At 40.6% G+C, this 16014-nt stretch overlaps 1 protein-coding gene across 1 annotated transcript; it reads right to left on the minus strand.

Annotated features, from left to right (window-relative positions):
• Positions 1-499: 499 nt before the first annotated feature.
• Positions 500-13185, minus strand: AQP2 (aquaporin 2). Its single transcript, XM_052001218.1, is given in 5 exon segments — positions 500-1692; positions 2126-2169; positions 2172-2205; positions 3247-3411; positions 12743-13185. Coding segments are annotated over 5 exon segments (813 nt in total). The 5' UTR covers positions 13103-13185; the 3' UTR covers positions 500-1482.
• Between the last annotated feature and the right edge of the window lie 2829 nt (positions 13186-16014).

The following is a 16014-nucleotide window of genomic DNA, read 5'->3' on the forward strand; positions in this document are numbered from 1 at the left end:
CATCTAGCCCCTTAAATGGAGCTGAATTCCAAATGCTGGGGAAAGGGAAGGAATCTGGGATAATATTCTTAGTATCCTCCCCTCTCCATCTCTCCTTCCCTTCCTCCCAGAGCCTCTCTGTGTCCAGGGGGCCAGGTTTAGGGAAGAAAACACCATATGCTTGCTGGCTGAGTGCCTACTTTGTGGCTGGTCATTGAGGAGCCTGGACCAGCAGCAGTTCCAGCAGGTGGGTGACCCAGATCAGCAGCTTCTTGTTTGGGACCTGAGACAAGTCAGAACAATCTCCTAGGTAAAGTGGGTAAAATTCAGGGCCTTTCTCCAATTTATTTCAGTTCTCACCGATTCACTCCTTCTCACCCAGTTGATCTCTAACGGTTCCCACCTTCTTGGTCTTTCCAACTTTTTCTTGACTCATTCACCCCATTCAGCACCAACTTATTTAATTTCTACTTGGTGTCCTTTTTTGGATGATATAAAACATCAAAGGGTTCTAAGCAGATTTCAGGGGAGGAATCTGGTTTATTGCAGGGGATTGGTGTGAGCTCAAAGAGCATGGTCAAAGGTCTGGCAATAGCAGATGAGGTGAGACAAATCAGTGAAAGAGGGAGGGGTCCTTGACTCACACCCATTCAGAGATGCTTCCAGAAGCAAGCACTGGCACCTGGGACTCTGACATTAACCCTCAAAAATACACAATCAAGAATGCACACTTATCCCTGGGCACACCCAAATATGCCTGTGTACACTCACACACACTCATACAGAACCGCAGTCACATGTGCAAACACATGTGTATGAACACAGAAATGTGCCTGTGCAAATACAAATATGTACTTTTAAGTAATGTGCAGACACATATACATATGAACACACATAATCCCAGAAAAACAAACCCACCAGAATGTGGTGACTTAGCTTCTAATATCCCTCTGCCCCTGGGCTCTTAGCTCTAGTTAAGGGAATCAAAACACTTGGAGAGCTGAGGGGAGATGGATTTGTAGGGTCTAAGCCATCTTAAGGAAAGCAGGGAGAATTATAGAAATAGGTGGGAATTAACTCTGCCTTCTAGGGTCAAGTTCGGGAACTTATCAAGCTTCTTTTTCACTAATAACTCAGCAGCTCTTGCTACTTCTGCTGACCTCATCCCTTGCCTCATTCCTCTTTTTACATGTACCAACTGCTTTCCTCCCCCATCCCCAATATGTATGTGTCCTGTGCAGGAAACTTTCTGATCCTTTACTGGGGCCAACTTCTGGCTTTGGAAGGATGAGAATGCAGGTGGGAACAGGCAGGTTGTCTCCTATCCAGATATGAAAGTAATGTGTGGATGCGAGACCCTCCTCCAGTTTAGGGCATAAGCGCTGACACCTCGCCCCCTCAGTCAACAGCTCCAGGTTCCTCTAGCTATTCTATCTCTGGGGTTCATTCTCTTTGCCCCAGAGGGCCTGGTGGGGCGAGGGAGAGTGGAGGGCCAAAGGAATCTCAGGCTTTGCTGCCCCGAGGCAGACTCTGGGGGGAGTGGAGTTCCACCGATTGTCTCCTCCTCACCTCCCTTTCCTCCCAGTCTACATCTGGCTCCTTCCCCTTCAGTGTGGCCAGCCTTTCTGAGAGGCTTTTAGCATGAGGGAAGAGGAGATAATTGTAGATGAGTGACCCCAGAATGGCACCAACAAGAGGTCCAATCCAGAAGACCTAGGAGAAAAGAGAAGAGAGTGTTTAGGAGTTGTTGAACCAGCAGAAGGGAGTGGTTGCATGATTCTATACCGTTCTCAGGAGGAATTGCAGGCATTCTACGGTATCTTGTTTCTTCCCTACTCTCACCTCAGAAACTCTTTAGAACTCAGACTGAAAGATTCTCCAGTTGGATGTCAAGGTGAACCCTCAGAACTCCACTTCTTAAATGACTGACAGATCTGAACTAACTGAACCATTTAGACCTGACTTGATTCTATGTTCATGAAGCATCAGAGCCCTTTGGGGAGTAGTTGAGTCCTACTCCTTTGGGAAATCCCTATGATATTAATTCTTTAGTGCTCAATAATTCCCTTTTCCCAGAAGTTCCACATACTGGCCCTCCTGGATCTCTGGATTTTTTGTGGGGAAGGGATAGGCTTTTAGCTATTACCCAGTGGTCATCAAATTTGCCCACGATGATTGCAGGACCTAGGAACGAGCTGGATTCATGGAACAGCCAGTATAGTGGATCTGGAGGAGGAAAAAAAACATGGAGAATCTGATCAGTAAAAGAGGAGCAGAATTTAAATAGGTGCTATAAGGCAGCAAGACTGAGGATTTCCCTTCATTCTGACCTCAGCCTGAACTCACTAAGACTCCCTGAATTCCTCATTGTTGCTATCCTCCCTCCTCCTCTTTGTATCCTCCTCGGCTCCATCACTTTGACTCCAGATAGCCAAAGCAGATGTATGTGTATATAGGCACAGAGAGAGCAGGATAAAGAATATAGATCTCACCATATGAAATCTGCTGAGGGGGAACTGTCATAAAAAGAGAACTAGATTCCTAGGTAGGAGAAACTTAAGTTTTAATTCCACTTTCAAAACATACAACACTCATGGAACTACTACCCCTGCTCCAAACCATATGTCACTGTAATGTAGGCCCTCCTTGGAAGGTCAAACTGTGAGGATACAATGGTATGAATAACATACTTTGTAAGCCTTAAAGTCCAAGTTATAAATGCCAGTTATTCTTAAATCATCGTTATAGTGTTTTATTTCCCAACAGGAAATTGATAGTGGGGAGAGGCACAGTAATTTTTTTATTTTAGTAGTATTTTATTTTTCCAAATACATTCAAAGATAGTTTTCAACATTCACTTTTGCAAAATCTTATGTTCCAAATTTTTCTCCTTCTCCAAGCAATCAGATATAGCTTAAACACATGCAGTTCCTCCAAACATACTTCCTTTTTCATCTTTCTGTGCACGTGCACACACCCACACACACCCACACACACCACATATCAGAAGGGAAAAAAACACAAGAAAAAAAAAAACAAGCAAGCAAATAACAACCCAAAAAAGTGAAAATACTAGATTTTGATCTACATTCAATCTCCATAATTCTCCCTCTGGATGTGGATGGCACTTTCCATAATATTTTCTATTGGAATGGACACAGTACATTTTAAGAGATGGCAATATGAATCATGTATTTTTTTTTTTTTTGAGAAGGCTATCTCTGTGTTTACCCTCTATCAGGAGGTCTGAATTGAGCTATGACTCACCCCTAGAAGGTGGCCCAGGGCCACTGAGAAGCCAATAGAGAGGGCTGGAGAGCCAATGTTGTCCTCTCGACGGTTGTCAGTGGAAGCAAAAATACATAGGACCAATTGCAGGGTCAAGAAGAGCTCCACGGTGACAGCTTGGCCAGCAGTGGTATTGTTACTGAGCTGGAGAAAGAGAACAGTCAGGGGGTAAAGGGTGACCTGAAGAAACTGAGGAGGTGGGGCCCTAAACACCAATGCAGGCAAGCACCCTTCCTTCCTTCTTGCTTCCTTCCTTCCTTCCTCCCTCCCTTCTATCCTTTCTTCCTTCCTTCCTTCCTTCCTCCCTCCCTCCCTCCCTCTCTTTCTCTTCTTCCCTTCTTCCTTCCTTCCCTTCCTTCCTCCTTTCTTCCTTCTTTCCCTTCTTCCTTCTTTCTTCCTCTCTCCTTCCCTTTCTTCCTCCTTCCTTCCTTCCTTCCTCCCTTCCTCTCTCTCTTCTTCCCTTCCTCCTTCTTTTTCTTCCTTCCTCCTTCCTTTCTTTCTTCCTTCCTTTCTTACTTTTTCCCTCCCTTTCTCCTTTCCCTTCTTCCTTCCTTCCTTCCTTCCTTCTTTCTTGAAAGTTCACAAGGCTTTGTAACTGGAAGGGACCTGAGAGTTCTGGTCCTCATTTACAAATAGAATATAATGCTAGAGAAACTGAGGCAAGATAGAGATTAGAGAGTTTTAAATAATTTATTAAATGGGAGAGATATATTGGGATCAAATGGATCCATCGTTTGGTCCCAGGGCTGAATGAGGCTATCTCCAAGAATCCAGCCTCCAGCAGCCAATGCCTGTTCTCCACAACATATTTATACACAGTAGCTAAACAAAGGCAGTCCAAACTCTGGTAAGTGGGAATCTCCAGACAGGAACCATCAACTTGGCTCTGACAGTTTGGGGGGTAGGACCATAAATTCTAACAAGCTGGGAGTTAAGAAAGTGTGGACTCCAGACACTATGGCTGGAGTTCCTCTTTCTGAGTTTACACATTGACAATTTATAATCTTAGAGCAAATAGCCCTGAGTTATATCAGTCTTTATGAACCAGAGGGCGGAGTTGGGAGTTGCAATTAAGGAGCTTGAGGCAGAACAATTAAGGAAACCGAGGCAGCACCAATTAGGAAAACGGGCAGAACAATTAAAGGAAACTGAGTCAGGACAATTAAAGAGAACTGTGGCACAACAAAAGAAACTAAAACCTACAGATATTTTGTGGTTTGGCTAAGGCCACAGAGCTAATAAGCAAGAAAATTATAATCACTAACATTTATATAGCATTTTAAAATTGGAAAAACTTTACACATAGTCTCATTTTATCTTCCCAACAACCTTGTGAAGTAGGTTATCCCCATTTTACAAATAACAGAAACTGAGATTGAATTGACTTGTTCAAGTTCACAGAACTAATAATTATTTGAGGTGGGATCTGAATTCAAGGATTCCTTACTCCAAGCCCAGTGCTCTATCCAATATGCCACCTAGATGCTTCAAAGGAATAGATCTCAAACCTGCGGGAACTCCCCAGTCCAGTTCTCTTTTTCCAAAATTCCATATTATTCCTTCTGCCCTGCTACTGTTATACAGGTATAATGTAGAATGATACATACTTAGGGGACATCTAAGTCCCAAGCTCATAATTTTTCTTTGCTTTGTGTCCCTACCTGGAGTAGGGATGTATCCAATGAAAGGAAGGGCAGTAACTTTCATAGTATAAATGTTTGGAAGCCAGACTGTGAATAGAAAGAGTGATAAAAAGTGATTATTGTATAGGCTTGAGAAGAGAGTAGGGGTGGGAGATACAGGCATACCTCATTTTATTGCATTTTGTAGATATTGCTTTTTTTGTTGTTGCTGCAAAAGGTTTATGGCAACCCTGCATCATGTAAATCTATTGGCACCAATTTTTTTTCCAACATTTTGATAATTCTCACAATATTCCAATTTTTTTCATTATTTTATCTGTTGTGATGATCTATGATCAGTGATCTTTGATGTTCCTATTGTAATTGTTTTGGGGCACCACAAGCCAAGCCCATACGTAGAGAGGTTGAACTTGGTACTTAATATGGTGATGTCATGGTTCTCTAGTTCACACATAATCAATATGCTGTAATGATGTAATTACAATAAGGTATATAAGGGCTAAGAAGGACTAGAAGATAGACATTTTTTCTTTGACCATCCTTGTGGTGGCTCTCCTGCCTCCTGCCTCCTGCACTAAGACTGAGTCTGAGACAGAGGCAGACTGTGTAAGAGACAATAAAGACTTTGGACTCTATTCTTGTCCATTCTCGTGGTGTCTATCCTACTGAGACCAAGGCCCTTCCAGAAGACCTCCAGAAAACTAGCCCGAACATTACACCCATATAAGAGCTAATTTAATCGAGTAATGCTGTATGTGTTCTGACAAGCAGTCCCTATCTTCTCCTTTAGCCTCCCTATTTCCTGAGAAACAACAATATTGAAATTCGGCTAATTAATAACCCTACAATGTTCTCTACATGTTTAAGTGAAAGAAAAAATCAATAGATGAGACAAACTTCATTATTATGTTATTTAAGGAAATTGCCATAGCCACCCCAACCTTCAATGACCACAATCTGATCAGATAGCTGCAAGACCTTCCATCAGGGAAAAGATTACAGCTCACTGAAAACTGAGATGATAGCATTTTTTTTTTTAGCAATAAAGTATTTTAAAATTAAGATATGTACATTGTTTTCTTTGACTTTATTGCACATTACTAGGCTACAGTAGTATAAACATAACTTTTATATGCACTGGGAAACCAGAGAATTCATGTGACTTATTTTATTGCATTATTTGTTTTATTGCTGTGGTCTGAAACTGAACCTGCAATATCTCTATTGGATCATGATACAAGTATAGGCTTCTTGTGGGATCTCTCTTATAGGAAAAGAGAGGACAGGGTTTCCAATGAAGGAGAAGAGAGTTGGATTAGACAGAAGGAAAAAACTTGGGCTGTCATGGAAATCAGAGGACCTTGTGTAGCATTTCCTTCTGAGATTTACTTTTGGGAAGGTTAGGAGGAGGGGGTAAGTTGTTTTGGGGGAATTTGGCAGCTAAGTCTATACTTTTTTAGAATTATGATTTTTTTTTTTCCTGAGGCAATTGGGGTTAAGTGACTTACCCAGAGTCACACATCTAGGAAGTATTGCATCTTGAGACTAGATTTGAACTCAGGTCCTCCTTCAGAGCTGGTGCTCTACCCACTGTACCACCTAGCTGCTCCTAGAATTATAACTTCTTTAGAAGTTAAACTTAGAGTTCTTTCCTCAGATTTTAGGGAAACTGTTTGGCTGCTGAGGTCTCAGGTTTGGAAGAGTTTTCTATGGTATGGAGAAAAGTTTTTGGAAGGTTACTCTGACTCCCTAAATATTTCCATGAACTAAGATTTTATCCTGGTACTGTATGTCTCTGTTTCCCAGTGTTGGTCTATTCCTCTACGTACTCCTGTCCTATAGCTACTCTGTCTCTGAGCTCAGTTTCTCTACTTATGCTGTCTCCCCATCCATCCCAGTATAACTCCTGGCACTAACCTCACCCCTGTGCCAAACTGGGTGGGAGCCAGCAGGGCAGCCTTAGGCAGAAGAGCTAAAGGTTGATTTCATAACCTAGACACACCTAATGCCTAGCCTAGTTTTTGCCACTAATTTTGCCAAGCCTCTCCCTGCCCCCAGGGATTGGGCATTGGTCTGGATGGAAAAACTGCCAGTAAGAGGTCCCTATGCTTCTTTGAGTTTCAGCCTGCTTTTTCTTTTCTTCCATCTCCTATCCCAGGTTATAGTGGGCTACCTGAGCATCTAAGGCTCTTCAGAATTTAAGTTTCTTCTATTATTATTGGTGATCAGAGTCACTATTGGACAGATGGAGACTCCTAGACTCCTCAGAATCTCTGGAGGGAGTCATAGCATCCATAATCCTGCTTTGGGTCAGGATGGTCTCTAAGGCATTCTGGCCACTCGAAACTTTCCTCTAGTGTTTAATACTTTTATTGAAGTTGATTCCATACAACTCTCCTTTATTAGGGGATCTTAATTTGTTATTCTCTAATAAATGCACTAAATAAATTCCTCCTTTGTTGTACAACAATTACAGCTTAAGCAAACATATTAAATACTGGTTTATAAATGTAAGCTATTATTCAATAATAATTGTTGTTGTTATTACTACATGCAAAGTACTCTGTTAGATCCTTGGGGATACAATGATGAAAAACATCTCAATTCTTAGCTTCAAGTAACTCCTGAAATGTATACAATAGACACTTAATAAATGTTTGCTGAATTGGAAAAGCGTTCACTTTAGTGAGAATACAAATAAATCTAATGCTATGCTCCTCATCTTAAATATCCTAAATGTTGGAGATAATGCTTAATCCAATTTTACCCCAATCTCTTTTTCTGATGAGAGTTCTTGCCCCAGATTACTCAGTAGAAGGGTAATCATCCTTTTTCATAGTAATTTCCATCTTGAAGGAAAAATATTCCCCCTATTCCTCGAAGAGGAGGGAGGATCTAGTGAGCATAAAGGAAGGGGGAAATCATAGAATCAAGGAATTTCAAATTTAAAAGTATCCTAGTATAAGTGATGCAGTGGATAGGGCAGAGGGCCTAAAGCCAGAAAAACTTGAATTCAGATTTGGCCTCGGGTCACCAGCAAATCACAACCTCTGACTATGTCAGTTTTTCATCTCTAAAATGGTAATAATAAGAATTCCTACCTTCCAAGGACGTTGTGAAGATCAAATGAAATAAAAAATGTAAAGTGTTTTGCAAACTTTAAAATGCTATGTATCAGTTATTCATGTTATCTTATCCAATCCATATCCAAGAAGGAATTTCCAGTATACCAAGCCTAAAAAAGTAGTCATTCAACCTTTAGTTGAAGATTGCCAGTGAGAATATCTCCCCTTTTCCTCTCTGCTCTTTAGGCAGCAGCCTGGCTCACTCTGAGGCTGACTTAATGGTTGGGAAGTTTGTCTTCAAACCTAATTTTGCCTCTTTGCTGCTTCCACCCATTCCTTCTAATTCTGCCCTTTGGGGCCAAATATCACTCCTCTAATCCATCTTCTAAGACAGCCCTTCAAATACTTGAAGACTCTTATTATATCACCTCTGAATCTTTTCTTCTTCAGGCTAAGTAACCTCAATTTCTTCAACTAATCACACACCATGGATTTAAGGTCTTTCACTATCTGAGTTATGTTCTGGGCTCCCTCTAGTTTATCAGCATTCTTTCAAAACTCTGGGGCCTGGAACGTAACCTAATAACTTAGATGCTTCCATCATCTCAGACAATAGTATACTATATGGAATCTATCGTCTCCTAATTCCCAGAAGCTCTATCCCTTCAAACAGTCTAATATTTCATTCGCTTGTAGGTCTATCAATCACATTTTAAAAACTTGTGTCAATAACTGTTATTTTTACATCACTTCTATTTTCAAAGGTTATCTCTCTCTTGTGTCCTCCCAGAGACATCCCTTGCAAATGAAAAATTAAAAGAGAGGGAAAGGGGGAGGGAAGGAGACAAAGAGAGAGGAGAAGGAGAAACAGAGTAAAAGAGGCAGAGACAGCACAGCTTCAAAAAAACTAATCAATCCACTATTGGAATTTATCAATGTATATAATGTTTCACGCTCATTAGTCTTCCTTCTTTACAAAGAAGCAAGAGAGATTCTTTTCTTATCTTTTGGAGGCAAAAGTGGGTTATTATAATCTTGAGTTTTTCCTCTCCTCTCTTTTTCCTCTCCCTCTCCTCTCCTTTCACTTTTTCCTTTCCTTTTTCCTTTCCCTTTCCCTTTCCTTTTTCTTCCACTCTCTTTTCTTTTTCTGTCTTTCTCTCCTTCCTTTCTTTCATTTCTATCCTTCCCTCCCTCTTTTCCCTCCCTCCTTTTCCCTCCCTCCTTTTCCCTCCTTCCTCTTCTTCTTCTTCTTCGTCTTCTTCGTCGTCTTCTTCTTCTTCTTTTCTTCTTCTTCTTCTTCGTCTTCTTCTTCTTCGTCGTCTTCTTCTTCTTCTTCTTCTTCTTCTTCTTCTTTCTTCTTCTTCTTCTTCTTCTTCTTCTTCTTCTCTTCTTCTTCTTTTCTTCTTCTTCTCCTCCTCCTCTCCTCCTCCTCCTCCTCCTCCTCCTCCTCCTCTTGTTTTTCCTCCTCCTCTTCCTCCTCCTTCTCCTCCTCCTCCTCTTCCTCCTTCTCCTCCTCCTCCTCCTTCTCCTCCTCCTCCTCCTCCTCCTCCTCCTTCTTCTTCTTCTTCTTCTCTCTCTCTCTCTCTCTTTCTCTCTCTCTCTCTCTCTCTCTCTTTCTCTCTCTCCTTTCCATTTATAAGCAAAATCACATTATTAACTCATGTTGAGCTTGCAGTCCATTTAAAAAAGTCCAAGACTTTTGTCAGATAAACCATTGTCTAATTATGTCTCCCTATGACTTTCAAAGTCAACTCCTTAAACCTGAGTGTAAAACTTTTTCTTTTCCTTTTTAAGTTCCATCTTATTAGATTTGGCTTAATTTTCTAAGCCATATTGAACATTTTAGATACTGTCATTCAGGGTGTTTAGCTACCCACCTGGCTTTGTGTTCTTTGCAAATGATAGCTGGAAGGGGCGAACTTTCTTAGGGCCCAGTCTTGGGGATATTTCTTGGGAGCATCCCAGTTATCTCTTTGGTCCAGAGAGGGCCAAAAAGTGGATTCCAGTACCACTGCTTGGGGAAAACTGAGGCAGAGAAGCAGAACCTAATTGAGCTGGATTTTGTTTCTATCCTAACAATGAGTCTGTGGTTAGGAATCCTGAGAGAATTATGTGCCAATTCCTACAGATTCCTGTGGACAGAGGATTCAAGCCCCTCAGTTTGCAGAAGAAAAACCCTCAAGTGAATGAATTGGCTGAGGATTACATAAGAAGTAAACAACAACTGGGTCTCAAATCTGACTCTTCTGCCTCCAAATCCAGGGCTCTTTTCCACTGTCATAATGGATTACTTTAGGACTCTGAGTCAGATACTAATAGAAAACCTTGGGAAATCTGGGGACCTGGCCATGAGGGAGATTACATTCCATTAGTTGTGGCCAGTGTGTGTGGGGAGGGGTAGCACGTGTGCCTGGCATACTTTGGACTCTTCCAATGCTGGCTCTCTCCATGTCTGCAAATGAACTAATCACTACATTATAATAGCACACATTTTTACATATCTTCAAGGCTCATAAAGACCTTCTTTACAATCATCTGTGAGATAGACAGTTATTATATCCATTTTTTTATAGATGAGGAATTCATAGACATTCAGTTACTTTCCAAAGATAATGAAATCTGTATTTGTTTGAAGTCATGGATGCAGGGCTCCTAACTCTATTGCGAGAGTCCTTGTAACATCTCACAGTGCCTTTCATAGAATAGAGTTTGCAATTCCAAGCTATTATTAACCCTAAGACCTTCTCTGGGACCTTTTCCATGGCTGTGTCTGGAAGTAGCACTCGGGCTTTTAAGGGTTCCCCAGATGATGATGGCCAGCATCTGTTCCAACTACACAAATTATTTCTACTCACAAACCCCAGAGCTAAGCAGTGTTACATATACAAAAGTAGCCTACATTTCTTATTAGTTTTAATAATTTAGCAAGAAGTATGAAACATAGTGAAAATAGGGCTCTCTCACCAACTAGACCCTCTGGGCTTCGGTTTGCTCATTTCTATATTTTTATATTGCCTTCAATAATAATGACCAACATTTATATAGCATTTCATAAATATTATTTTTACAGCAGCCCTGGGAGGTAAATGCTATTATCATCCCCATTTTGCAGATGAGGAAACTGTGGCAAAGATTAAGTGTCCTGCCCAGCATCATACAGCTAGTAATTATTTGAGGCTGGTTTTGAACTCAAGTCTTCTTGATTATAGGAGCAGCATTCAATCTATCATGTGGCCTAGCTGATCCTAAAAGCAATCCTTTGAAGTAGGTAGCACAAGTATTATTAATTTGATAAATGATAAATGAAGAAGAAATGATAAATGAAGAAACTGAGATTTAGTGACTTCTATGGGGTTACACATAGCTAAAGTAAGAAATTGATTCCCTGACAGATACCTGTGTATCTGGTGCAAATGGGTGATTCCTACTTAGGCTGTGCTAGTAGACATATGCATAGGAAGGGTAGAGGAGGGATGATACACCCTGGTAGGCAGAAATAGAAGGATTGGGACAAAGGATGAAATCAGAGAAAGAAGAGCAAGGAGCAGAAGAGCTATATTGGGCAGTTTAGTAGATTCCCTTACCTGACTCTCGAGGGGAAAATCAGAGTCCCCAGATTTCTCATGTTCCCAGATTGCTCCACCTCTAACCTCCACTTGTCCTCATCAGGATTACTCAGAAGCCATATATCTACCTCCTTCCCCTTGCTTCTAAATGGACTAGAACTAGAACCCAGCTCTCCAACTGAGCAATCTAGCACCTTTTCTGTTACAACAGGAATTCTTACTTGAGTTAAACAACACTATTTTGATAATTGGGTTTCAATATAACTAGTTTCTTTCATATTTTATTTTATGCATTTAAAAATCTTTTTCTGAGAAGAAGTTAGATAAGCTTCACCAGGTTGCCAACAGAGACCAGAATTGGAAGGGGTAAAAAGGTTAAGAATCTTGTATCTAGTTGCTGATTGCTAAGGTTGTTCCTTGGAGGACGAAAATTGTGAATTTATGCATCTGTCACTAACCTCATCTTTAAGGATAATTTAGGCCTTTGATAGCTTTTAATTATATTTGTAACCCTGATTTTGATTTTGGCTGGAGCCTCCACCTCGGGCTTGAATTTCTCACTAAACATAGACTGTCCTAGTTACTTCTATTAAAATAACAATAACAACAAACCTAGAGTCTCAGAGGCAAACCCAGAATCCTGAATCTTAGACCATTTTATCCCAATAAAAAGCAGAAGCCTTTCCTGGACTTTTTCTGTTACTGGAGATAGAGAAGAAGAATAATTTTTCAACTTACAAATATCCTGCATAAGTCAATGGTATATGGCTATCTTAATTTTACAAATGAGGAGATATGTTTAGAGATATAAAGTAACTACCCCAGAGTCATCCAACATTTATAAAGCCCTTTGAAATTTACAAAGTATTTAATATTAACTCATTTGATCATCACAATGATTCTATGAGAGGCAGATTCTATGAGAATTATCATTTATGTTTTACAGATGAAGAAACTGAGGAACAAAGAAGTTAAATGATTTGACCATGGTCACATAGCTAGTGAACATCAAACCCAAATCTCTAAATTCAAGAATCCTGGTGTTTCCACTATACTGAACTGTTTTCTAGTTGAAATAGTTTTTGCTAGTGAAATAATTGACTTGAAATTCTTGATCCCTATTCTAGAATCATTTTTATTATATATATTTTATAATACGATGAGATCCCTTGCCTAGGAGCAAGGCTTCTGGACTACTCACCGCATTGATGGCCAGATTCCCCCGGATGTCAGATGGGGTAAGCTCGTGGAGAAGGGCAGCCCCCGCTACAGCCCCTAGGATCTGGGCAGCCACATAGAAAGTAGCCCGGAGGAAAGAGACGTGGCAACCCACCAGACAGGCTACAGTCACAGCTGGGTTAATATGAGCTCCACTCACATGCCCCAGAGTTTGCACCAGTGTGCCAATGGCCAGACCAAAGGCAAGGGCAATCTGCAGGACAGAGGACTGAGTTTGAGGCCAGTCGAGGGCTGACCCCAGACCAAAGAAGACAAAAAGAAGTGTGGCCAAGAACTCTGCACAGACAGCCCTAGAGAAGGCTAAGGAACGCAACTCCCACATCCTTGGCCTGGAGCCTCAGTGGAGGTAGCAAGAGACGCAGAAGGACTCAAACAACAGAAGTTTTTTAGCCAGTCCCTGGGAAAACTGGGACTGGGACATTTATAGAGACATCTAAAGCACAAGCATGGGCACAGGGGAAAACACAAGGGGCGGGAAATAAAGCTGGTACCCAATAACCTGGCCTTTTGGTAGCCACTGTCACCCCCCCCCCCTTCATTCCTGCCAGCATGGTTATCATCTCATCTTAGCCTTCACAGCTGACTAAAGTTCCCCATTAATAAGTCCTAGATCACTGTAATATCTCCCCCTTTTCCTTGTTTGTTCTCCTCTCTTGACCTGGATGGCCTCTGGCCCTCCCTCCCTGGGCACTCCCTCCTTCCCAGTACATACCAGTGAAGGAGAAACTCTGAAGGTCATTCAATTCAATTCAATTCAACATTTTTTGAAAAGTGCATGCTGCGTGCATGGCACTGTACTAGGCTCTCTAGATGGAAAGACAAAAACAAACAGTCCCTTCTTTCACAGAGTTTAATAGGTTCACATTTAAAATTTGCAAAGGGATTTTATTATCTTATTCTAAACTTATGCAGACAAAAAATACAAAGCAATAGCAGGAATGTGAGACTCCTACTACATCCTGGGAGCCAGATTCCTAGAAGAGAGGGTTGTGTCACAGAAGCCAACCAAAGGAAAAAGGTTTAGGAAGACATCTCCCCAATCCTTTTTATGATAGTGTCGAAAACTGGAGAAGTCAAGTAGAATGAGGACTGAAAAAAAGAACTTTGGTAACCTCAAACAAAGTAGACTTAGCAGAGTAGTTTAGTAATCAGATGGCAAGGAGTTGAAAAGTGAGTGGAAGGGAGAGAAATGGAGACAATGAGTGGAGATGATCCTTTCCAGAGGAGAAATAATGATAAGGTGAAGTAAAAAAATTTTTTTATTTTGTTTTAAGGGTGGTGAATATTTGTTTATAGACAACAGGGAAAGTGAATAAAGATGTTTTGAAGATGCTCCACAGGGCAAGTTCCCAGAGAATTGGGGATCAAGAGAGGAGAAGGTGGAATCGAGAATAAAAGTAGAGGCATTGACTTTGGGAAGGAAAATAGCTGCCTAGAGCTTTTCCCCTAGAGATTAGGGCAAAGGAGGATAGAATTGGGAATGACAGCAGATTTTGAGGGACAAAAAAGAGCTTGAGAGGGATGAACTCTTTTTTACAAGAAAGTAGAAATGTTGTCCTTTTACTGAGGAAATAAGAAAAGGATGGTATAGAGAGACTGGGAAGAGAAGAGTCTGTAAGAGTCCCTGAGGAAAGTGTATTAGATAATTAGGGAAGAATAAAAGGATTGTTTTCCATCTGTGAGGACCTAGCTGAGATTAGGTAACATAAATTTGTAATGGCTCTAGTTTGCAATGTTTTGCAATTTTCTGTAGTGGTATTCTGTGGCAGTGAATGGGACAAGGGAAGGATGTTTGGGAAGTTGATGTTTGTCAAGGTTTGATAGAACAAATAGAACAAAGGGGGCAAGGAATCCAAGAGGGTATGCAAAAATAGCTAAAATGAATGGATATTTCATGGTATATTTCTTACACAAACAGATTTCTTTCCTTTTGTCAGTGTTTGCATTTTTTTTCTTTTTAACATTCATTTTTAAATTTTGAGTTTTAATTTTTTTCTCTCCCCCAACCACTTCCCCCACTCCTTGAGAATGCAAGCATTATGTTCATGTGAAATTATGCAAAGCATATTTCAATATTGGCCATGTTGCTAAAAAAGAGAAAAACCAAGAAAAATAAAGTGAAAAGACATCCTTCAATCTGTACTCAGAGTGGATAGTATTTTTCATCATGAATCCTTTGGAATTGTCATGGATCCACGTATTTGAAAGAAAACAAAGTTCAAAGTCAGTAAAAGCAAGACTAATATGATGAATTCTCTCCTACTGACAGTGAATGCAGTGTAGTTATTATTTAAAATGGTCTGTGAAATGAGGTTGATTAGTCAGAGTTTGTTCAATCTTAAATGTTGACTTCGGTACAGCCTGTCACCATTATCATCAGTTTTTGTTAAGCTCATAACACAGATGAATTATGCAATCTGTAGCATTTCAGCATGAAGTACATAAGCTCAAAACTAAATAATCTTTTGTAAAAGTATATATTTTATTTCTCAATATCATTCACCTTGATAAATACAATTCTATCAGGAGTCATCTCATGAAACATACACATAACACAGGGCTGGGCCTGTGTCTCGGTCACCTTGATGCTGTTTGAGCGGTTTAGATCCCTGGTGGTCTAGTGGTTAGGATTCAACACCACAGCGGCCCAGGTTCGATTTCCCGGTCAGAGAACCATAAATATGATGTTGTTTGAGTGGTCTAGATTAGTGGCTATAAGAGAGTTATTAAGAATCCCCTTTAAATTGACCACAAGTTTTAGGAGTGAAAGAATTCACTCATTCCCGAATTATTAATTGCAAAATGAAAGTTTATTGTTAGGTAGAAATCAGTTTATCAAGAAACTGACTTCTATAGTGGCAGATCTATGGAAAATAGAGTTTTGCACTGAGAATGCAGTTCTTAGTGGACAGAAAGTCCTGGCAGCTGAGTGAGCTACCGAGGTCCATCTGCAAAAGACCTTCATTGAAGGAAGCTACTATATTGGGTCTTAGTGGAGGCTGAGACAGCCGAAGTTGGCTCATCTACAAGCTGGGTTTCAGCTTGAGCTGGAATTTGAATAGAATTGAATGAGTTTCTTTAATTCAATAGGGTTGGAATTATTTTGCTCCGGACTGAACCAACCTCACCTAAAAAACACTGTCTTGTTGCCCTCGGGCAACACTGCCTCACTGAGGCAGAGTTGAAGACTTTCTCTTTCAAGGAGTTTTAGAGTTTTGGGGTCCCCTCTTCAAC

Source organism: Antechinus flavipes, chromosome 5, assembly GCF_016432865.1.
Source record: "Antechinus flavipes isolate AdamAnt ecotype Samford, QLD, Australia chromosome 5, AdamAnt_v2, whole genome shotgun sequence".
NCBI classification, from domain to species: domain Eukaryota; kingdom Metazoa; phylum Chordata; class Mammalia; order Dasyuromorphia; family Dasyuridae; genus Antechinus; species Antechinus flavipes.